This window comes from Sinocyclocheilus rhinocerous, unplaced genomic scaffold (assembly GCF_001515625.1).
Source record: "Sinocyclocheilus rhinocerous isolate Xijiao unplaced genomic scaffold, SAMN03320098_v1.1 scaffold561, whole genome shotgun sequence".
NCBI lineage: Eukaryota > Metazoa > Chordata > Actinopteri > Cypriniformes > Cyprinidae > Sinocyclocheilus > Sinocyclocheilus rhinocerous.
The window spans coordinates 1,576,632-1,600,190 of NW_015641041.1; the positions used below are offsets into that span (position 1 = coordinate 1,576,632).

General features: G+C 38.9%; 1 protein-coding gene across 1 annotated transcript in view; it reads left to right on the plus strand.

Annotated features, from left to right (window-relative positions):
- LOC107754377 (plexin-B2-like) overlaps nt 1–23,559 on the plus strand; it is a 190,075-nt gene that overhangs the window by 134,322 nt on the left and 32,194 nt on the right. The window contains 7 exon segments of the mRNA XM_016570792.1: nt 13,986–14,993; nt 15,389–15,573; nt 19,017–19,142; nt 19,647–19,747; nt 20,482–20,608; nt 21,143–21,299; nt 23,220–23,331. Of these exon segments, the coding sequence (XP_016426278.1) occupies nt 13,986–14,993; nt 15,389–15,573; nt 19,017–19,142; nt 19,647–19,747; nt 20,482–20,608; nt 21,143–21,299; nt 23,220–23,331 (1,816 nt within the window).

Consider the following 23,559-nt stretch of genomic DNA (forward strand, 5'->3'; position numbering starts at 1 on the left):
GAGTCGCGAGCTACCGGACCCGCAGTCCGGCCGAGAACCGCACCCGTTACACGGCCGTCGGGCCAGGATGCCGGGCCGTATAAGCCCTTCAAGCGCCGTGGGCAGAGAGAAGGACGAAGCCGCTGAACGAAGCCACCACCCCTCACGCCCCGGGACCAAGAGGGGAGTGCGTGCGGACTCCGCCCCTTACCTGGACCCTTCCTTCTCGAACACTGCCCCACCTTCACTAACCCCGCAGCACGACGAGGACACCAGATCCCCTGTTTATTTTGGACACTTTATTCCCTTTTCTGGACACTATGTTTTATTTTCTGTAAATAAAAGCCTCTCCGAGGCCTGACGCCACACCCACTGTGTCTGTCGTGTGCTCCTCCCGTGACAATATATATATATATATATATACACACATGTATAACATTTTGAACATTTCACAACAATTTTAATGTGATACTTATTGCAGATATTTATGCAACCTATTGTATTATAATATATTTTCTGTAAAAATCATTTTCAAAAAATAATATTTGAAAGAAAACAGGTTGGCAAGGTAACCAGAAGCATCTATCTATCTATCTATCTATCTATCTGATACACAATTATCAGAAAATATAAAATTTTAATTGTAATTGCAACCTATTGTATTATAATATATTTTCTGTGAAATCATTTTCAAAAATAATATTTGAAAGAAAACAGGTTGGCAAGGTAACCAGAAGCAACTAAATACTGAGTGTGCGGTGTTGACAACTTGATTTATTATAATGGGAATATTGATCTAACGAGATATAAAAAGCATAAACAATCAAATAACAAATAATTATCTTGTTTTTATAGATATGCACTGTTAATTTCATTCTCGAGTCTGTAATGTAAATAGAATCCTTGCTTGTTTTGATAAATAATAACATTATGGTGTGAAACTGAGATGGTATTTCATTTATCTTGCATGAAAGTAAGAGTTTGAGAGTTGGGGTTAAAATCAGATCATGAAAGTGGCTGACAAGATTTATTCTTGCCAAATCAGGAACATCTGGTGTAAAATATCAGCCATTTAAAAGCATTACTGAATGCTGAATTGCTGCCTCTCTGAATGGAGGATGGCCCACGCTAGCCTCGTTCCTGACCGCCCGCCGGCCGGCTGCTGTGATTGACGGCTCCCTGATCATCTCCCTGATTTCAGAACCTAATTATCCGACACGTCTGCGCATCAGTCGCTGCTATCACACACTAGATCAAGAGATGGACAGAGAGAGGGAGGACAGTTGTTAAAGCATAACTAATGTGATATGAGTCCCACCAGCACCAAAGCAGGAGAGAAATATAATTAAGGATCAGATGTCAGTCTGTTTGGATGCGCGTGGCACTGGTTTCTTATAGCGCTGCAGAAGAGCTATTTTTAGAGCCAATGACCACAGGATGACAAGAGGGGTCAGGCGTGACCGATAGCCACTGTCCTTATGACACCTGCGCTGGACCCAACCAGGTGTGTGAGAGATAAACGCGTGCGAGAATTGCTGGCCTGTGCAAAAACACCGCGAGAATCACCTTAGCATAAGAGGAAAGCGTGCAGCGTTATTTCTGACCTCTTTGTGTAGAGGCGCTTTTGTTGGAGTTTGTGCTGTTCGGCCGGAGACGTTCAGAAGTGCTGAAGGGACAGAAAGGAGGCCGGACGGCGGGTGAGTGGACTGGCGGGTGTCTCCGCTCATTTACAGCGGTGACATTTCGTGAAGAAGGATGTGGTGAAAGCGCAGACGTGTGTATGTTGATCTTAATTAAAGGTCAGGCCTGTCTCCACGGAGCTAATCAACCGCTGCTCTCGGCGCGCCGACTCTCTCCAAACTGCAACGTGTGTCCCGGCCGCTCGTGAGCGTGACTCTTCATTTGCATGTATTTGTAAACGTGTGTGTGAGTGTGTGTGTGTGTGTGCGTGTGTGTGTGTGAGCTGCACATGAACTTAATTGGTCAAAGTTGAAACAAATCATTCTTTCTATCTATCTATCTATCTATCTGTCTATCTGTCTGTCTGTCTGTCTGTCTGTCTATCAATCGTTAAATTGTTCTATCGTCTTCTCTATCGTCCTATCTGTCGTTCTCTATCTATCTGTCTGCCTGTCTGTCTGTCTGTCTGTCTATCTATCTATCTATCTATCTGTCTATCTATCTATTTATCTAACTATCTATCTGTCTGTCTGTCAATTGTTCTATTGTCTTATCTCTATCGTCCTATCTGTCGTTATCTATCTATCTATCTATCTATCTATCTATCTATCTATCTGTCTGTCTGTCTATCGTTCAATCGTCTTATCTCTCTATCGTTCTATCTGTCATTCTCTGTTCTTCTATCTATCTATCTATCTATCTATCTATCTATATATCTATGTCTGTCTGTCTGTCTGTCTGTCGTTCAATTGTTCTATCGTCTTATCTCTATCGTCATATCTGTCGTTCTCTGTCTGTCTATCTATCTATCTATCTGTCTTGTCTGTCTGTCTGTCTGTCTGTCTATCTGTTGTTCTACTGTTCTCTCTATCCAACCATCCTTCCATTGTTTCTATCACTCTAGAGAGTTGGTTATTTCAGAGAGAGAGTAATTTAAAGCACTACTTTCTATAAAAAAAAATTATGAGTAGTGCAATATTGTCCGTAATAATTGTCAGTCCTTTAGACCAGTAACACTGAACGCTGTACTCACAATACACTCAAAACACTCTTCTTTTAATGCTGGTAGTTATAATTCAAACACCTCAGAAATGTCCTGCAGTAATGTATTACTCTCTCTCTCTCTCCGTGTGTGTGTGTGTGTGTGTCAGTGCTGGTTAAAGGCTCTCATTAGTGTGTAGAGACCGGGGGATTTGCTGAGTTCGGGTGGCTCTGTAATACAGAACCATCACAGCCTGATAATTGTGTTTGTATTGCAGTCACCCAGCGGCTCCTTGACTGACAGCTCGGGACCGCTGAGCGTTTTGTGCTGTCGGAGACTCCAAAACCAGAATGAGCAGAACCACACACAAAAATGATATTTCTAGTGGAAAAGACATAGATCCTGATTAAAAAATATCATGTTTTTGCAGCATATGTTCTCAGCATACACGAACAAATCCCCCTGCTGTTATTATTCTTACTATTATGAATCTGATTTTAAAAGAAAAGTGAAACATCCCTGGTAAAATCTGTGAATGTTTGCTATGTTATTATGGTGTGTAATAGTTCTAAACACAGACACACTCGTGGTCCTCGTGTCCCAGCAGAGCAGCGGTGTGCATCACTGTCAGTGACCTGCAAAGCTTTTATTGGCTTTATTTATTTAGCAGCCAGTGGGAGGAGAATCCGATTTCTCCTGCTCTCGTCATGTTGACATTGCGCCTGAAGATGCTGATGGTGGCTCAAAGCGCACAGGTGTTACAGGCACGATCTGACGTTTGGAAGAGTCTACAAACACACGCACACACACACACATCTAGAGCTCAGTCACTACTCGTCTCTGACCTTTGACCCTGATTTCACAAGCCAAACAAAAACTCTCTCTCCGTCTTTCTCTCTCCTGCTGCTATATTTGGAATGGAAAGTCCTGTGTACTGTGCCTACAATATGCAATATACAACAGTAATTGTTTCAGACAGTAGTAGTGTATGCCACATTAACCTCATCATTGCATGTTTTATTAACTTTCACTTTTATTTTGTTTATTCTCACAATACACTCAAAATACTCCAACTTAAAACACACTTCTTTTTAAATGCTGGTAGTTAAAATTCAGACACCTGCGGTAATGTATTGCTCTCTCTGTCATATACAAAGTAATGTATGTATATATTTACACACACACACACACAAACAAACACACACACAAACACACTTTTTGATTGCCTTTTTTCAGACTTGGTAATTACTATTATTTCATATTTTCATTGTTTTATTGTTACGATTTGTATTCATTTTTTCTTTATTTCTTTTTCTATTTTTAATATCTTTTTTCAGACTGAGACTTTTTTTTATTTCATTATTATTATTATTATTATTATTATTAGCATTTTTATCAGGCTCCTATGTTTAGGTTAATTAATTTTACTTTAGTGTCCTTTTCTATGCCATTAAAGTGAAATAAATGAACATAAACATAGGAACCTGATAAAACTGCTCATTAGATGATACTATTGTTTCATATTTTCATTGTTTTATTTTTACATTTTTTATTAAGAAATTATTACTTTTATTTTATTTATTATTTTTATTACCTTCTGCAGACTGGGAAATGGCCATATTTTTTGTTATTTCAACATTATTTTATTATTATTGTTATTCTTCTGCTTTTTTAAGCAGAAGTTATTTCATTTTGTTTTTGTTTTTTAATTTCATTACTTATTTTTATTATGTATGTATTATTTATTTTATTTTATTTATTTTATTTTATTCAGATTTAGCAATGACCAAGTTTTTATTTAGACAGAATTTCACATGGTCTTAGCATTATCCCCATCAATAAATCTATCTAAAAGACCAAAAATGAAAGAAACTCCTCTCAGTTCTCTGTGAATTGGAGTCATAGTAGAAGAATCAAGCTTCACGGTTCCACAAACTTAATAGATGCAAAGCTACATCATTAGAGACAATAAGGTGTGTAATAGATTCACTGTGGCGTCACAATAGTTCCAAGTGTGTGACTGGAAAATAAGGGGAAAAGAAATGAGAAATCGGCGCGCGAGAGAGAGAAAGGCACAGAGGAAAGGATGGACGGATAATCGAATGGGATTGGCATAGAGAATTTCTGTCCACCGTTCCATATTTAATCTTGTTTGGCCTGGTCCAGCTGTGTCCGCCATCCACACACTCCCTGTGTTCCCAGCGGAGATCCGGCTCAGCCAGAAGGTGCAAAGAGGACCAGTAAGAGCTGGATCCAATCCCAACAAAAGAATGCTCAGATGAGGCCAAACGTGAACGGGCACGGCGCACACACTGCAGAGGCGCTCTCCTGCCACGCTCTAGTCCTCCGGCCTGTTTGTTAATGGCTCTTACCGCCGGCCCGGTAGCCATGGCCAATCGCTTGCACGCTCCTTCAAATGAAAATAAATGAAGAGGCGGTCGGGATAATCACTCATATGGAAATTCAATGGAGTCTGTGACAGGAACTTTCAGAGGTGTTGGGCTCACAGGAGCCGCAGACTCCCCGCTGACCAAAGTCAGCCCTGTGATTTCATTTATTTATTGTGGTCTTCATTTTCTCTTGAAAAGAAGTGTGAGTCATTCTCTCTTTCTTTTTTAAAACTCCATGAAATCTTGTCTGTTTGCTTTGAGGCTGACATCTAAACGCTTGTATACTGACAACGCATTTTCTGTAGAAATATGAGTCCAAAATTATTTACACAATATTTATTGTTTTAAACTATCCAGTGCTAAAATTAAAACATTCCCTCATTCTAAGTTATAAATACCTGACCCTGACTAGCATAAGTTTTATATGTATTTTCTCTTTTTTTAGTTACCAATATGTGTGTGTGTGTGTGTGTGTGTGTACATACACACACACATACCAGGGAAAAAAACTTTTTTTTATCCATTATATTATCATTCACTTGTTTTATTTATTTAGCCTTTGCCTTTATTCATCTTTATTTATCTGTTATTATTCATTTAAAATTCTTAAATTCAAATTAAATTATTATTATTCATTCGATTATAGGGGCTTTTACAGGCTTTATGTAGACTGGGAGTTTCACATTATATCATTATTAATTATTAACTTTTTTTTTTTCTGGGTGGAAATTACTGGGAATCAGACTGTTAAATTACTATTATTTCATTATTATTTTTTTTTCTTTTATTAATATTATTATTATTATTGGGGTCTTTTGCGTTTATTCAGATGAGGAAAATTCTATTATTTTGTCAATTTTCATTATTTTGTCATTCTTTTTTTCTTTTCCTTTTTAATTTGATTTTAGTTATTTTTAATTTTGTGTCTTGTTTCCTTTCTTCAGCATGTTGAATCATGTGCACTACCTGCCAGTCAACAACTCTTAAAATGTAGCCATCTTTAATGAACAAACAAGTTCTGTGCAAACCCCTAAATACGTGCATTTATATATACTGTATATTTTCTCTCTTTCAATCTTTCAGAATTTACCATTATTTCAGTATATTTTTGCAGTCGTTACAGAAACGTTCTGCTTGAGACGTGGCTTTTTGTGCGCTTGAACGTTTGAACCTGACTGCATGCTGTAATCTTCAGGGGCCCAGGTGAAAAGCACATGCGGACTTCCCTTGAAGTGGCACACGGCGAATCTGAAAGCCTGCGAGATCTAACAAGGCCATTTTTTTCCCACAGTTGCCTGTTTCGTAATGCAGCTCTGAGCTGAAGGTGTTTTGTTCCTTCGCCTGACTGAGGAGAAAACGGGATTATCTCTCTCAGGCAATAATAAACCTACGTTAATGAGTCTTCTTTTCTCTCTCTCTCTCTCTGTCTCTCTCCTGGAGGTAAACCCCTCTGTTCTTCAGTACAGTTATAATTTAACACTCCTGGCTCTCCACTCGGAATTCTCCAGATGTTTTTGCTTCATTAGCGCATTAGTAGTTTGGTTATTATTTATCAGACACGTTTCGAGACCTCGTTTGCCCTCGGCTAATTCAGTATCTATCCTCAGGTAAATTAGGAGTTTGTTATCCGTCAGCCCTCGATGAATCTCTGATGTGACGGCGGGTCCTGATGGACTGGGCCGCAGCGGCTCTGAGCCGATTGGTGTTGAGCCCTGCTGCGCCGGTATTGCGTGATGTCGAGCCGCGGCACTTTGATCCTGCGCAAATTTCAGGATTAGCAGCCGGATTAGCGGCGTTTGTGATGGATGAAAGAGCCGGCACACGGGGACAGGACACCGGATCCACACGCGATGACCTATAACCGCACATCTGAGGGAATTTGTATGGCAACAGACGGTTTTTGGGGTTGGATGTGAGCGATTTGCATGCATAAGCGAATGAATCTTTGAAGCTACATGCCGTACAATGAGAGAGAACAGGCAGGAATTCGGTCGGCCTAATCAGAGTTTAAAGACTCTGTCTCTCGAAGAAGTTTGTGTCAGGGAAAAGTTTACCCTTTGCATGTTTTAATAAAAAGGTTTGTCTCTTTCATCGTGCTTAAACAAGGGAAGCGCGGAGGTTCATTGAAGCCTTTTATTTTTTTGCCCTTCAGCCCAGAAACTGCTTTGCCCCAGATATCAGCTGTTCATTTGGAGTGCACTTCAGTAGGGGAATACATGTTGTGTCATGTGATAATGTTCAATCATGTATTTATATGTATATGTACTTGATAAAACAAAAGTATAATGTATGCACTTGACCTTAAATGTTAGGTCATTAAGCATGTAAGATTATGCATGTAAACATACTCGGTAAGTTTTTATCACTGAACCAATTTAAAGGGGTAGTTCACCCAAAAATGAAAATTGTCATCATTTACTCACCCTCCACTTGTTCCAAACTTGTCAGAGTTTGTTTCTTCTGTTGAACAGAAAAGTAGATATTTTCAGGAATGTTGGGAACCAAACATTTGATGGTAGCCATTGACTTCCATGGTATTTTTTTCCATACTATAGAAGTCGATGGCTACCATCAACTGAACTATCCCTTTAAAGCAGTGTTGTTTTCCTACTTTTTCATTGTAGTGAACATGAATGTATCCAGGGTGCTCTGAGTGGTTGCTAGGGTGTTCTGGGTGGTTGCTAAGGTGGGTGTTCTAAGCTATTTCCAGAGTGTTCTGTGTGGTCCCTAGGGTGTTCTAGAACATTTTTAGGTTGCTCTGGGCCGTTAGTAGACTGTTTTAGGTGATTGCTGGTGTGTTCTACAGTAGGGGGTTGCTAGGCAGTTCATATAGTATCAAGGGTGTTCTAGGGAGTTTCCAGACTGTTGCTAGGGTGTTTTAGGGAGTTTCCAGGCTGTTCTGGACGGCTGCTAGGGTGAACTGGGTCATTACTAAGGTATTGAAAGGAAGTTCTACGGGATTTCAAGGATGTTGTGAGTGGTTTGTACAGAGTTCTAAGGGGTTTCCATGGTGTTCTGTGTGGTTACTAGGGTGTTCTAGGACATTTTTAGGTTGCTCTGGGCCGTTAGTAGACTGTTCTAGGTGATTGCTGGGGTGTTCTACAGTAGGTGGTTGCTAGGCTGTTCTATATAGTATCAAGGGTGTTCTAGGGAGTTTCCAGACTGTTGCTAGGGTGTTTTAGGGAGTTTCCAGGCTGTTCTGGATGGTTGCTAGGGTGATCTGGGTCATTTTAAGGTATTGAAAGGAAGTTCTACGGGATTTCAAGGATGTTGTGAGTGGTTTGTACAGTGTTCTAAGGGGTTTCCATGGTGTTCTGTGTGGTTACGAGGGTGTTTGGGGGGGCTTTCTAGAGTTCTCTGAGTGGTTGCTAGGATGTTCTGGTGGGTTTTTATGACAATATGGAGGTTGCTAGTGATTTTTGAATGGGTTTCCATTGTGTTTGTGGTGGTTGCATTGGTGTTCTAGGGAGTTGCTATGATGTTCTGTTTGCTGTGCTTTAGGAGGTTACCAAGGCGTTCTGAGTAATTGCTAGGGTGTTATAGGGGGTTTCGGGATGATACTGGTGGTTTCTAGGCTGTTTTAATGGGTTTCCAGGGTGTTCTGGGGAGTTGCTATGATGTTCTGTGTGGTTTCTAGGGTGTTGCTAGGGTATTCAAGAGGGTTTCCAAGGTAGGTGATCTGAGTGGTTGCTAGAGTGTTCTAAGGGGTCTCTAGGGGGTTTCTAGTGTGTTCTGGGTGGTTGCGAGTGTTCTAAGGGTTTCTATGGTGTTCTTTTTAAAATATTGGTTAGAATATTCTGGGTCATTTTTGGGATGTTCTAAGTGGTTTTTAGGGTGTTCTGGGAGGTTGCTGGTGTGCTCTAGAGCAGGGGTTTTCAATCTTTTAGGACATGTGCCCCCCCAAGTTTGTCTAATTTCACTCGCGCCCCCCCAACATCCAATTTATTCTTAAATAAGAATATTCTTAAATAATTTTTCTTATTTACATAAGAAATGCACGGATCCGTTATACTGATGTACATTTGATATTTTCTTTACTGTTTACATTCACTTAAAACAACCGACTGTGCTTACAAGGATACTTGTCAAGACACCCATTGGTATTCACCTGCTGTCTGAGAAGGCTATCTGTTTGTGCACTTCAGGTGTGTGAGCGGTGCGCATAGAAACGCTCTATCACAGTACGTGAGTACCGCATTGAGATGTCTTGGGCTTAAATGGCTTAAAATCACTTTAATGTTTAAATTGTTAACTCATATTCATAAATTCTCAAGGGAACGTCTCTGAATTAACTGATGCTCGCGCCCCCCTTGACAGGTGCTGGCGCCCCCCTGGGTTGAAAACCCCTGCTCTAGAGGATTTCAAGGGCATTCTGGTGGATGCTAGAGTGTTTCATGTGGTTGCTAAGCTGTTCTAGCTGGTTGCTAGGGGATTTAGTGGATTCAATGCTGATTCAATGTTAGTCTATATAATTTTTTTAACCTGTTTTGTCATCCATCAGGTGCAAATTATATGTCTGATTGCAAACAGACAAACCACATGAGGTTTGAGGTATCTTTCATGTCTGTAAAACACAATGTAAGTATGAACAATAGTAAAATTGTTTGTTCTAGCAAGCGCTACTAATTAACCTCACCTTTATACTCACTTAACCACGAAACTCAACACCCCAGCAAATTAGCATTTGAATCCTGCGCTTTGTCATTTGCTTTAATTGAGACAGACGGCTAAGTTTTCTCCAAGGCTGCTGTCCGCACTGACTGCAATAACAGAATTAATGGACGCAGGCCAGTGTGTCTTGACCTTCTGTCCTGCATTACGAACACACATGTCAGGGTAATTGGATCCCTGAAGATATATGTGTGATTCTTAAGCGAAGTCTCTGTCACTGATCTATATGTCCACGTCCCATTTCCTTTGTGTCCATGAGCTCAGTATTGAGTTAGAGCTGCCGAAATATCCTTTCAGGTCTAGCGCTGTCAGTAAATGCTGTCATTTGTCTTCCTCAATTAGAGGTTAAATATTATATGATTCCTTTCAAGCACCTGCAGGCAGATGCATTGAGATGGTCTTTGCTTCCATAGTGCTCCTAAACCCAATCCCAAAGTAAATCTCTGAGCAAAATTTGATTGCTCACAGATTGGTGCTTCTTAGCTCAGGAAAGTTATTGGAGCAGCAACTTTGCATCAGATGTGTCCCCAAAAATAATAGACACAAATGATACATTGAAGTATCAACTTCGTCTTAGATGTTTCTCCTCAGATTCCACAAGCAGGCTCAAATCAACTGTTGACATCCAGAAAGAGTAGATGGAGAAGATGTGGATTACAGCTCAGATCATTTGGCTTTGGGAGACTTTGATGCGAAATGTTCGAGTTTTTATCAAAACTGATTTTTGATGGGAGACTTCAAATCTGAGTATAGAGAAATTGTTGAGATTTCTTCTAAAATTTTAGAGGAGCTGTAGTCCGAGAAGCAGAATCTCCATTTGCACTCTATTTAGTCTTGTTGGTGATTTTTGTTCTCTCCTATATGTTCAGTCACACTTGATTTTTCTTATTTACAGTCATACTTTCAGACACAAGAAAAGGTCTTTATTTGTTGAGAAACAATTGAGATATTACAGAGATCTCATTGGTGGTTTGTCTTTACAAAGAGGATCATTCATGCTTTCAGAACAAGAAAAAGTCTCTGTTTGCTCTCCATTTAGTCTTTTTGGGGATTTTTCTCTACTACAGGGTCAGTCACACTTGTAGACACAAGAAAAATCTTGAGTATCTATTAGGGCTGCACGATTAATCGAATGCGATTGTCATGCGCATTTTGTTAGTAAAGCTGGTTCTGTAATTAGCAGGAAATCATCATCACGTGCTTTCAGATGGAGCAGAATTTACTACACATAGCCGTAGTTCACTGACAAGTTAAGCAAAAAAAATCGCAGACGATTTTATTGCGCGATTATGAAATCGAAGAAATCGTTCGCGATAATGACAGCTGTTTGCATAGCTTCTCAGTGAACTACGGCTCTGTGAAGTAAATGCTGCTCCATCTGAAAGCATGTGAAAATACCACATTTAATAACATATTTTTACTCCAAACTCACTTCATAATGTCAGTCGAGTGTTTGAAATACATCCTTCTGTGAGATGATGTGGCTTCTTACAGAGAATAAGGCACGCAACATATTTCATAGTATTTAAGCAGTGATAAAGGCATTGCATTATAAATATACTTTATTTTAATGAAAATTATAATAATAAGAACTCCGATAAACCGTATATTGCCGTAGTCGTGTGTTTATTAGTCATGTTGAATCAATGAAAGCAGTTGAATCTTCTGTTTATTCAGCTGCATCGATTATTCATTTTCTGGGTTTCTTCTGCGAGGCGTATATGGAGTTTCAGCGCGAGAGCGCCCTCTGGCCTTTGGATGGAGATTTACTGCTGATCACAGAACCGTGCTTCACTGAAAGATACGCATGACAGTCGCAGCTTCTGCCTAATCGCGATCTCGATTCCATTTCGTGCAGCCCTAGTATCTATCCATTTATTATCTTTACTTTCAATGAGAATCAGTTGAGAGTTGTGATTTTTTTATTTTTTTTTTTAGGATCAGTCACCCTTCAGACAGAAGCAAAAGTCTCAATTTGCTCTCAATTTAATCTGCTCTCAATTTCACTCATAAGCAAAAGGCTCAATTTGGTCTTCATTTGAACTCATTGCTGTTTAAGAGAAACAACTGAGACGTTACAGAATCCTCATTTGTGATTTTTTTTCTTTGCTTTCCCACAGAGAAACTTTGAGACACAATCAAAAGTCTAAATTTCCTCTCAATTTAATCTCTTTGTTGTTTAGGAGAAACAATTGAGATGTTCCACTTCCAAACACATTAAGAAGTCTCTTTACTGTTTAAGAGAAACTATTGAGACATTGCAGAGAACTCATTGGATGACTGGTCACACTTTTGCGACTATAGCACCCATCTACACCTGATTTCAACCTAAACTGCTGCATCACATCAGACAAGAGCAAAAACGTCCTCAGGACCAAGTAAAAGAATAACAAACCACTTCCCGAAAAGAGGACGGACGGCGTAAACCAAGTTAAGCCACCATTCCAAATTAAAAAGAATTGTTTAAGGGTATGAACTAAAAAGGGCAGCTACATTTACGTGAAGAAATGGAATTTGTAATAAATGAGCTTCGTGATCAGCAGGGAGAAGGTGAAAAAAAAGATGAAAATTGCCAATAGAAGGGCAGGGGGTTTTATGTAAATGAATGTGAGAGCTGAAATTAACTCAACCCTCAGGGTGAGTGCGTTATCATTTCGCGCGTCGATGGAACTCCAGGGAATGGCAGGTTAACATCATAAAACAGTCACCCAGGTTTGAGCCTCATCAGGCTTTTTAATTTGAAGAATGTTTCTCTGAAGGGATGAATGGGCCGAGAGATTGAGCGTCGTGGTCGACTCCACCTGTAGTGACCTTCACCAACTGTTGTAGCTCTGTTATGTTTGTGTGTTCACTTTGTGGAAACTCTTCCAATTTTCACTGTTCTTTTTCCAGAAATGGCTACCTTGCTGGTTGCTAGGATGCTCTGGGTGGTTGCTGGGATTCTTCAGGGAGTTTCTATTACATTCTGAGTGGTCGTTCTAAGCAGTTTCCAGGGGTTGATAGGATGTTGATCAGGTGTTGCTAGGATGTTTTAGTGGGTGTTTGTTTTTATTTTTTGGGAGGGGAGGGGCTATTTCTAGTGTGTTGCTAGGGTGTTCTAGGTGGTTGCTAGGATGTTTGAGTGGGTTTCTGAGCTGTGTTGGGTGGTTGCTAGGGGATTATAGGGAGTTTCTATGATGTTCTGGGTGGCTTCTGGGGTGTTGCTAAGGTGTTCTAGGTGGTTGCTATGGTATTCTAAGGAGTTTCTTTGATGTTCTGAGTGGTTGTTCTAAGGAGTTTCTGTGGTGTATTTAGGATTTCATAGAATGTTGCTTGGGTTTTGCTAGGATGTTTTAGTTGGTGTTTATGTTTTCTGGTGGTTTCTAAGGTGTTGCTAGGGTGTTCTAGGTGGTTCCTAGGATGTTTTAGGGAGTTTCTATGCTGTTTTGTGTGGTAGTTGGGTTTTTATTGGGTTTTGATGTTTGCTGTGGTGTTTTAGTGAGTTTATCTGATGCTCTGGGTTGCAAGGGGGTTTCAAGGATGTTCTAGTTGTTTTATATGTTGTTTTGGGTGTTTGCTTGGGGTTTCTAGTGAGTTTCTATGTTTTGGAGGTTGTTAGGGTGTTGCGAGAATGTTTTTTTTTGGGGGGGGGGCTGTTCTAGGGAGTTGCCAAGGTGTTCTGGTTGGTTTCTAGGGTATTCTATGTTTCTATGATGTTCTAGATGTTGTTAGTGTGTTGCTAGAATGTTTTATTAGATTTCTGTGTTGTTTTTGGGAGGATTGTGCCAAGGTGTTCTGGGTGATTTCTAGGGTGTTCTAGGAAGTTTCTGTGTTGCTCTGGGTGGTTTCTAGGCTGTTGCTAGAATGTTCTAGGAGGTTACCAAAGTGTTCTGAGGGTTGCTAAGGTGTTGCTGTTTTATTGGATTTCTGTGATATTTGGGTGGTCACTATGGTGTTCAAGGGGGTTTCTATGATGTTTTGAGTGGTTTTTCTAGGGAGTTTCTATGGTGTTTCCGGGGGTTGCTAGGATGTTCCTCGGGTGTAGCTGGGATGTTTTAGTTTAGGTTTCTAGGGTGTTGCTAGGGTGTTCTAGGTGGTTGCTACAATGTTTTAGTGAGTTTTGCTTTGTTCTGTGTGGTTTTTAGGGCTCTAATGTGTATGAGCAATAGTAATAGTGATGTAATTAGCAAGCACTATTACTTAAAATCACTTTTATATTTGCTTGACCACGCAATTCAACTCCCCAACAACTGAACTTTGTATTTTGTCATTTGTCCTAATTCAAACTCTTTTTTTTTCCCCAGCAATGGCCACCTGGTTACCAGCGTTCGTACTGGTGCTACAAGTAACTGCTGCATCCTCCGAAGAGCCCATACTGGAGTTTTCCACGGACTCGCCCATCAATAATGTGGCACAAGACCCACAGACTGGTCGTGTTTACCTGGGTGCTGTCAATGCCATTTATCAGTTGAACTCTTCATTGCACCTTGAGGCCAGAGCTGAAACGGGGCCCAAGAAAGATGCGAGGGGTTGCACCCCTCCGGTGTCTACTTGCCAGGACCTGAAAGACACCAACAACACCAATAAACTCTTGCTGGTTCATTCGGCTAATGGGTCACTGATAGTCTGTGGGAGTTTGTACCGAGGAATCTGCTCTCTGCTCAACCTCACCAACGTCAAAGAGCAAATATACTACAGCGACAGCAAAGGGGAGCGGACCTACGCCACCAGCACTGAAGAGCACGTTTCCGTGGTAGGAGTCATGGCCACGCTTGAAATCGACGATAAACCGTTTAGCGTCTTTTTAGTAGGGAAGGGCTACGGAAGCATGGACAGCTCCAAACTCATCAGCACCAGAATCATGCAGAACTACCGCGACTGGGTCGTGTTCGAGAGCATCATCGAGGCGTCTACTGTCCAGGCGGTTCCCTTTGTGCCCAAGTACCTGCACGACTTCCGCTTCGCCTTCAAAAACGACAACTTCGTCTACTTCCTCTTTTCACGCACTCTCGGCGGAACGGACAACAAGAACTTTACTTTCGTTTCGCGCCTCTGCGAAAACGACAATCACTATTATTCGTACACGGAGCTTCAGCTTAGTTGTGGTCTGAAGAATCGCTATAACAAAGTCCAGGCTGCGTATTTGACAGAACCGGGGAAAATGCTGGCCCAGGCCATATCTGAATCCGGAGACTATGGGAATGTCCGGGAGTGGGATAAAGTCCTGTTTGTGGTAGCTAGCTCAGAGGAAGGGGCCACCGAATCAGCTCTGTGTATGTATCCCCTTAAAAACAATTATATTTTTAAAAAATGCTTTCTTTTTTGAAACGCTCATGAAAACAGACTCTATATTTTTGAGTGATTTCATTTCTGCTTGCATCCTGAAATTATCCCGGTTAAAATAGTGTGTTTTGGGAAAACTGCAGCAAGAACTAATGATTTCTATGTGCTTAACATACAGCACCCGAAGAAGGGTAGAGATGTACAAAATGTGCTCTTTTGTAACCCATTTAATTTCTGTGATGCAGTGAAAGAAGATACAAGGAAAAATGTAGACTTGTAGAAAAAATGTATTAGAGTTGGAGCAAGTTATTATATTTTGTTGAAAGATTAACAAGACAAGGCGAGTAGCGTATAAATAGTACATTTTGATTTCATATTTATTTTAGTGTCTGTTTCCCTTAACTCTTTGTTATCTTGCAGAAAGACATTGTGAACCACTATAAGTGCGGAGCCGATTTTCTCCCATCTCCGTTGGCCAGTCGACAGGAGTTTGCCTTGAAGGCCAATCCGGTCTTCATCAGGCAGAACCTGCTGACTGCAGTGGCCGTGGCTGTCGAGAATGATCACACCGTTGCTTTTCTGGGACACAATGCCGGAGAGGTGATCAAGGTGAGATAAGCTGTGTTAAATTAAAAAAACTACATTCACACGGTGCTCAACCCCTCATCCAGAGGTGCTATAGCCCATAGCGTTGAGGTGCTTCGCCACTTTGTGGGTATATAAGTGGTAATGTATTCATAGTTATATAAGAATAACACTACAGAATGACATTTGAATGTGAACTATAAACAACTGGTTTATTGGAATAGTCCATGTACCATGTGCTCACCCTGATGTTGTTTCACATCTGAATGAGTTTTTCTTCTCTGTAACACATGAGCATAAAAGTTAAATGGCATAAAAGTGCCCCTATTATGCCATTTTTAATGTTCCTAATATTGTTTTGGAGTCTCCTACAATAGGATTACATGCATGCAAGGTCAAAAAATGCTTTTGTTTTCTCAAAATATGCATTTAATATCACCTCATTTAATCTCAAACGATTAGATTCAGTCTCTCTAAACCCCTCCTTTCCGTGAGTCTACTCTGCTCTGATTGGTCAGATGGCCCAGTCTGTTGTGATTGGTCTACCGCAGACTATGGGAATGTCCGGGAGTGGGATAAAGTCCTGTTTGTGGTAGCTAGCTCAGAGGAAGGGGCCACCGAATCAGCTCTGTGTATGTATCCCCTTAAAAACATCAATCAGAAACTCTTGGACATCGTTACTGCTTGCTACACGGACAATGGCAAGATTAACAACAGATTAGTTGTGGAGAGTCCCTACACGTCCAGTAAAGATGAGCCATGTGTCAAACACGATGTAAGTAACAGCTTTTCATAACACTGATCAATGACACGAAGTGGAAAATGTATTTCTTGCTAGTTTAACAACTGACAATGCTTAGCTTTTTCTGGACCAAACAATTTGTTTATTATGAGCCTCTACCAAAGGTTTTGAATGTCCATAACTGTATGAAGTAGGACACCTGTCATTTACATGAAAATAAAGGGTTTTACCCACACACAGGGACACATCTCTATTAATAACAGTAGATAATGTCCCAACATACTTGCTTACCTGTATTTTATGTTTTCGTTTAATGAAAAAATATTTTAATAATAGTAATATTGAATTATTTAATTATATATATATATATATATATATATGTATAGCGCTTTTCACGATACAAATCGTTGCAAAGCCACTTTACAGCAAATTAAGTTTTATTTAGTGGTAGCTTATCAGTGGTGACTGTCAGTTAATGTACATATGGCAGAAATGTAGGTTCCTAATATTGTTTTGGGAATCTCCTACAATAGATTTACATGCATGCCGGGTCAAAAAAACGCTTTCGATTTCTCAAAATATGCATTTAATATCACCTCATTTAATCTCAAACGATTAGATTCAGTCTCTCTAAACCCCTCCTTTCCGTGAGTCTACTCTGCTCTGATTGGTCAGATGGCCCAGTCTGTTGTGATTGGTCTACTGCGTACAGCGCGTGTCGGAAACGATACGACCATTGCCATAGTTTCATATTTTGAACATTCGATAGAAAATGTAAACATCTATTATTTATCATACTTACAGGCTGTGATTCAGTGGATCCAGCTGGTCCAGATAAACTGGGTACTGATTCATCTTTCAAGAGCAAGTGTTTTGTGAATCCAGCAATGAACTCCTCAAGATTTGAGAAGAAGTCGTCAATAAAATGATGGGAACGTAAAAAAGATTGGGGTTGTACTGCTGTGAATATTAACCACTGATTCTTTGCAGCCTCATCTTTCAGAAGTGAAAGTTACTTTCACAGCGTAGGTCACAGCGTCTTCGCAACATGATGTTAACCACATGAACAAGCTGCAGTGTTTGAGGGCAGGTCAAGTTGTTCGCGGCCGGCCAACGTAGAACATAGATGGGCATTATGCAAATATTACACACTGCATGAAAGGCAACATTTGAAATGGCGTAATAGGGGCACTTTAATTCTTTTTAATACAATGAAATTGAATGAGAATAACTGCTGCCAAGCTTTAAAATGATTTAAAAAAAACATCATAAAACTGTTATAAAAGTTGTCCATGTGACTTACAGTATGCACTATATTCCCAAGTCTTCTGGAGTCATATAATAGTTTTTTTGAGAGGAAAAGATCAACATTTAAGTCGTTATTGAGTGGAAATCTTCTCTTTTGTTCATCCTGGAAGTATATTAGCAGTAGGCGCGTTTCCATTATAGATTTGCGCAAAACTTTGGCGATATTTTATAAATGTCGATAAAAAAGTATTGCGAAATGACGGCGTTTCCATTAACCAATGTTATGAGACTTAAACGTAACCTTTTGCCTCTCGCGATAAGTCATGGCAACGGATTTTGGTGGGATTGTGGCTATATTTATTCAAAGGCGGCTTATGCGTTTATCTTTACAGAAGCAGCAAAGAGAGCCGCTTCAGAAACGTGCGTAGTGTTAATGAGTTAGATATTTTCACTGAATCATTTGATTCACTTCACAGAACTACTCTAAGTGATTCATTAATGAATCAAACTGATTCACTTCTCGAGTTCAACCGATTATCAGTGAAATTAATTTATTTTTTTTACACAAAGGTATGATTTCAGAGCACTTTAAACATTTAAGCAAAAGTCATACTACATTTATAATTTTATGACAGCTTAATGTCTTTTTGAAGCTTGAAAGCATCAGTTAATTTATTTAGTATTACATGGAAAAGTACGACCAGCACAGTATTCAAAATTTCTCCTTTCATTCTCCAAAAAAGAAAGTCATACTGGTTTGAAACAACATGAAGACAAGTAAATGACACAATACTCATTTTTGAGTGAAGTAACCCTTTAACTAACTTTTCCTCACTGTAAAAATAACCCAAAAATTTACAGCCCGTAGGAGGGTGGCGAAAAATAGGCCTTGTTAAGGAAGTGTTGAGGAAACAAGCATCTCCAGAAATTTGAGACAACCAATTAGTGAACCGCTACAACCAGCTAGCTACCTGGTGTCACACACCTGATTTAGCATGCGCGTCACAAAGCTGGAGTTTAGGCTTTGGCAGGTGAGGGAATTGGAGGTTGAACGTGGCGAATCTCTGACAGAGGGATGAAAGAGAAAAAGATATTACTGTCACCGAAGCGAAGACACAACTAAACACGTTAGACGATATATTAGAAATAATGAACCTCTCGCTCCACGTGAGTCCAATTCGTACGTCCCAATAAAAAGGCTTTGTTAGAGCTGATTATTTGTTGGATTGACAGATGAAATTGAGCGATAGATGGATAAAAACTGTCCAGATGGAGGTTTTTGTGAGTTTCCTGCCACAGTTTTATGGTCATTATGCGGCTTGTAGGCTATTAGTTGGGGGTTGTCAGGTGCGGCTCAGGTGCGTGGGACACGCTGAGGGGGTTTTGTGTGGTCTGTAAATATGACAGATGTGTCCTGTCCTGTGCTGGACTGTTTAATTGCGGGTTTCTCTGTGTCTATTGTTCTCTCTTTACCCAGGTACATTTGTCAAGCCATCCAGAGGCGTACAACCCCGGTCCGGGCTACAAAACCAGCGGCTACGTAAATAAGAACCTTTTCTTTGACAAAACCCAGGCGCACTTGTACATCACCACCGAGAAAAAGGTACGGGGCTGGAGTCATTTATTATAGACTCTTTGATTATCACCGCCTCGACCTCAGGAAACGCATGATTGCGACTATTCCAGTGGCTTTTATTGTTACAGCTCCTGCTGGTGCTGAAATATACGTTATTATTTTTTAAAGGCATCAATATAGTGTACGTCTTGCTGAGCTTATAACCTTACGGTGGTGTAATTGCAGTGTTTACAAGGCGGTGATGTATTGAAATCCTTCATGCTTTGCTGTTTGTCGTCTTCTCTGTGATTTTCTGCAATTAATTCCGCTTGAAATGAGTAACATACAGGCTTCGTTTAGATCAGTTCATTTCAGTATAAACGTATTTACTTTTCAAAAAAACTACTTTGTGTGGTTTTGACTATTGTCTCTTTGGGACCTTTTAAAATCTACTGAATTGTGATTGGTTTTGCGTTGCATCCCTTTATATGCACCATAGCTCTAATGAGTGCAACTTTATTTGAATCATTTCCTTATTTTGTGGTCGTGCAGATCACAAAGGTGCCTGTACAGGCCTGCCATCTGAAGTTGGACTGCCAGTCGTGCGTCGCTCAGAGAGATCCGTACTGTGGCTGGTGTGTCCTGGAGGGAAGGTACCCATATGTTTTCGACTTAAAATTGTGCATTTGTCTTAAGTTTTATTAAGTTTGAATCCAGTCTCTGTTTCCACTAAAATAGGAATATATATATATATATATATATGATTTAGATTATTTAATTTTTTTTATCTTTGTACAATTAAATGGAATTTTTGACAGTGCTTTATTTATTTATTATTTTATATTTAAATACACTATTTATTTTCTTAAACTTTTTTGTGTATTATATTTTTATAGTATTATTATATTGCATACTACATATATATTCTTTAATTAGAATTATATTAGAATTATATATTATTTTATATTTTAAGTTATTTAATTGTATATTTTAATGGATTTTTACATTTTTGACAAGTTTTTTACTTATATATTCTATATATTTACATACACTTTTATATTACTGTGTCTATCTATCTATCTATCTATCTATCAATCTATATATATATATATATATATGTATAGTACTGTATTCCTTTATATAATTTTAAATATAAACTGAATGCATTTTTGATTACATTTTTTAATTATTATATGTAGATATATACTACTTTGAATTTGAACCAACTGAGTTCATGATTTTTATTCGATTATTATTTACACAATACAAAATTGCAATGTAAAGACACAATCATCATGTTTCCCCTGAACATGAGTGTTATTTTATAACATTGCTGTATTTAATTGCATGAGGAGTGTTATGTTCTAATGCGTTATTGATTGCGTAGATGCACCAGGAGATCGGAGTGCAGTCGCGCGGAGGAAAAGAACGGTTGGCTGTGGAGTCCAAACCAACAGTGTGTGAAAATCGTCTCTTTCCACCCGCCAAATCTCAGCTGCTTGAAGTCCCAGCAGGTACCAGGCTGAGTGTTGCAGACACAATTACCAGAGTCTTATTTTTAAACCAGACTGCTCAGCGCTGATTATGAGAAAAGCTGAGCATGACTCCCACACAACGAGGCCATATTGGTGAACAGACGGTGAAAACACAATGGGCGCTGATGGCGTGTTTAGAATGCTGTTGTAAAGGTGCTGCCGTTGTGTTTTGCGCTTCAATACGTTCTCTGATTACGGGATGTGTGCATTTAGAGGACGCTTATAGCTGTTTCCTTGAGAGAAATGTTTAAAAGTTGTTCTTTGTTCAAGGACATTCTTATGAAATCTTAATTATTCAGACAAAATTTTTTAATTTTGTGGCAGTTCCACCTAAACATGATAAATATCATCATAAATCCATCATTTTTGCATTGAATTGCATGGAACAAACCCAAACCAGTCATCTCCTTGTAATCTGTATGTAGTAGTTTTAAAGATTTCCGATTGAAATTATGGATTGTTTTGCTCCTTTCTCTCATATCATCAGTTCAGAGTTTGTCAAATGTCCCTCAGGTTGAGATAAACGTCCGATCGCTGCTGATCCTCAGAGATTCAGACCGGATCCTCTGCGCCTTCGGCTCTTATCAGAGCAACGGCAGGATGGTGGACGGCCGAATCAGTTGCCGCTTACCTGAGCAGCATCTTATACCGCTGACACCTGCGCACCAAGGTACGTCACTCACAACACAGGACACGTCATATGTGACCCTGGACCACAAAACCAGTCATAAGCGTCAATTTTTTGAAATTGAGATGTATACATCATCTGAAAGCTGAATAAATAAACTTTCCATTGATGTATGGTTTGTTAGGATGACGACAATATTTGGCCAAGATACAACTATTTGAATATCTGGAATCTGAGGGTGCAAAAAAAATCTAAATATTGAGAAAATCGTCTTTAAAGTTGTCCAAATGAAGTTTTTAGCAATGCATATTACTAATCAAAAATTAAGTTTTGATATATTTACAGTAAGAAATTTACTAAATATCTTTATGGAACATGATCTTTACTTAATATCCTAATGATTTTTGGCATAAAAGAAAAATCAATAATTTTGACCCATACAATGTATTTTTTGGCTATTGCTACAAATATACCCCAGCGACTTAAGACTGCTTTTGTGCTCCAGGGTCACATATGTGTGTCAGACTCTCTGAAATGTTGACTACGTTACTGAATGCACTGTTTATAAGTACCCTAGCCCTAATGAAGGGCTGTCTGTTCCTGAAAGCTTCTCATTTTATGTCTCAGCTGAATTATTAATTATTTTGAATTACATTTGAATTTACAATTTTCATTAAATTATTTAATAAAAATTTTTAAATATACATTAACTATTTTATTTATTGTTTGTCTACATGTACCAATCAAGTTGTTATGTTCTAGAATTATGTAGCATTTAAAGCAATAGTTTACATTTAATTTAATGAGTAATTAAAGATTTTCTATTATTATTTGCATTTATAATAAATAATGCATGTTATTATAATTAGAATTAATGAAAGCAATAATGTATTGTTCATAATAAATACATTGTAATATTTATCTTATTGTTTTTGTTTAAATGTTTTTTATTCATTTATTTTTTTAAACAACTGTTATTATTAATTAGAATTAGAATTCATATAATGTAGCAGTCCAGTTCTTAAAATGGTCCAGAATGATGTGGAGTTATAGCAATAGTCTAAATTAAATAATTAAAGTAGTATTTTAGTTCATGTTTTTTTTTTTTTTTTTTTTTAAAAAAAATTTTTTTTTTGCTAAATGTCTTTTGTTGGAACAAACTTGAATTACTTGGCTGTCATTTTGAGGCTGTAAGGTTTGTTCATCAGTACTGTCGTTTGACATGGTCCTGACTTGACAGCTCGCCGCGTGCTGGAGGGCTGACATGATAGTACTGAAATTCTGCTCCAGGTAAAACTACTGAAATAGACTCATTTGAGTGACATGATTGAAAATTCATTGAACAGAAGACAGTGAACATGATGGTAATAAAAACTCTTTATATAAAGCTTCTAGGACAAGGGAAAATAAACAGAACACAGTGTTGAACTAAAGCAATAAGCCATGACAGATGACAGTTAAAGTAAAATGTATTTTAATATTTAACTGGTTTTTATTACTTATTTTATGATTTACATGCTATTTCAAACGTATATTTTGAGAAATTTCACACCGTGCGACCACATCTGTCCAAGCTACAAAAAGGGCAAAAAAAATAAAATAAAAATCACCATAAAAGAAGACAATCTGACTAATCTTCTCCTCCATTAGCTGTTCACTTGAAACCTGTCTAATTTGTGACCGAATTGTTCTTTTGAGTTGATTCTTTCCACTGAATCGCTTGATTTGGTTAAACAATCGGACCGATCCAATTCAACTCATTATGACTTTAATTTCAATCTTTAATTTGAAATATAGCTCATATAGTCTACTTTATGTCCACTTATAACGTCCATCAAGGTTTCTTGCTTCAAAAACAGTCCCTTACTGTCCTTTAAGACTGTTTTGCTACTGTATCTTTAAGACTTTGATGCTGTGATTGGCTAACCTTCTCCTGACCCTCTCTGTGTATTTTTTTTGTAGATTTCGTGGCGGTTCCAGTCCACATCTTTGTGAACGGTAGCGTGCAGTTCGCGTCCAGCGAGTACAAGTTCTACAACTGCGCAGCGGCAGTCCGGAAAGCAGAAAATACACCGTACGTTTGCTGTCTGGGCTTCTATTGTCAGTGCTTTATGCTGACAACACTGTGTGTTTAATGAATACAAGCATCTGTAACGATGAGGTTTACTCATAAATTGTAACGCATCGCTGAAGCTGGAATTGAATTTGATTCTATAGAGACTTGCTTATGTTTTTTTTTTTTCCCTCCAAGAGCAGGAAATTGCTTTCGTTTCTCATTCATTCATCACACATGAAAGTCGAT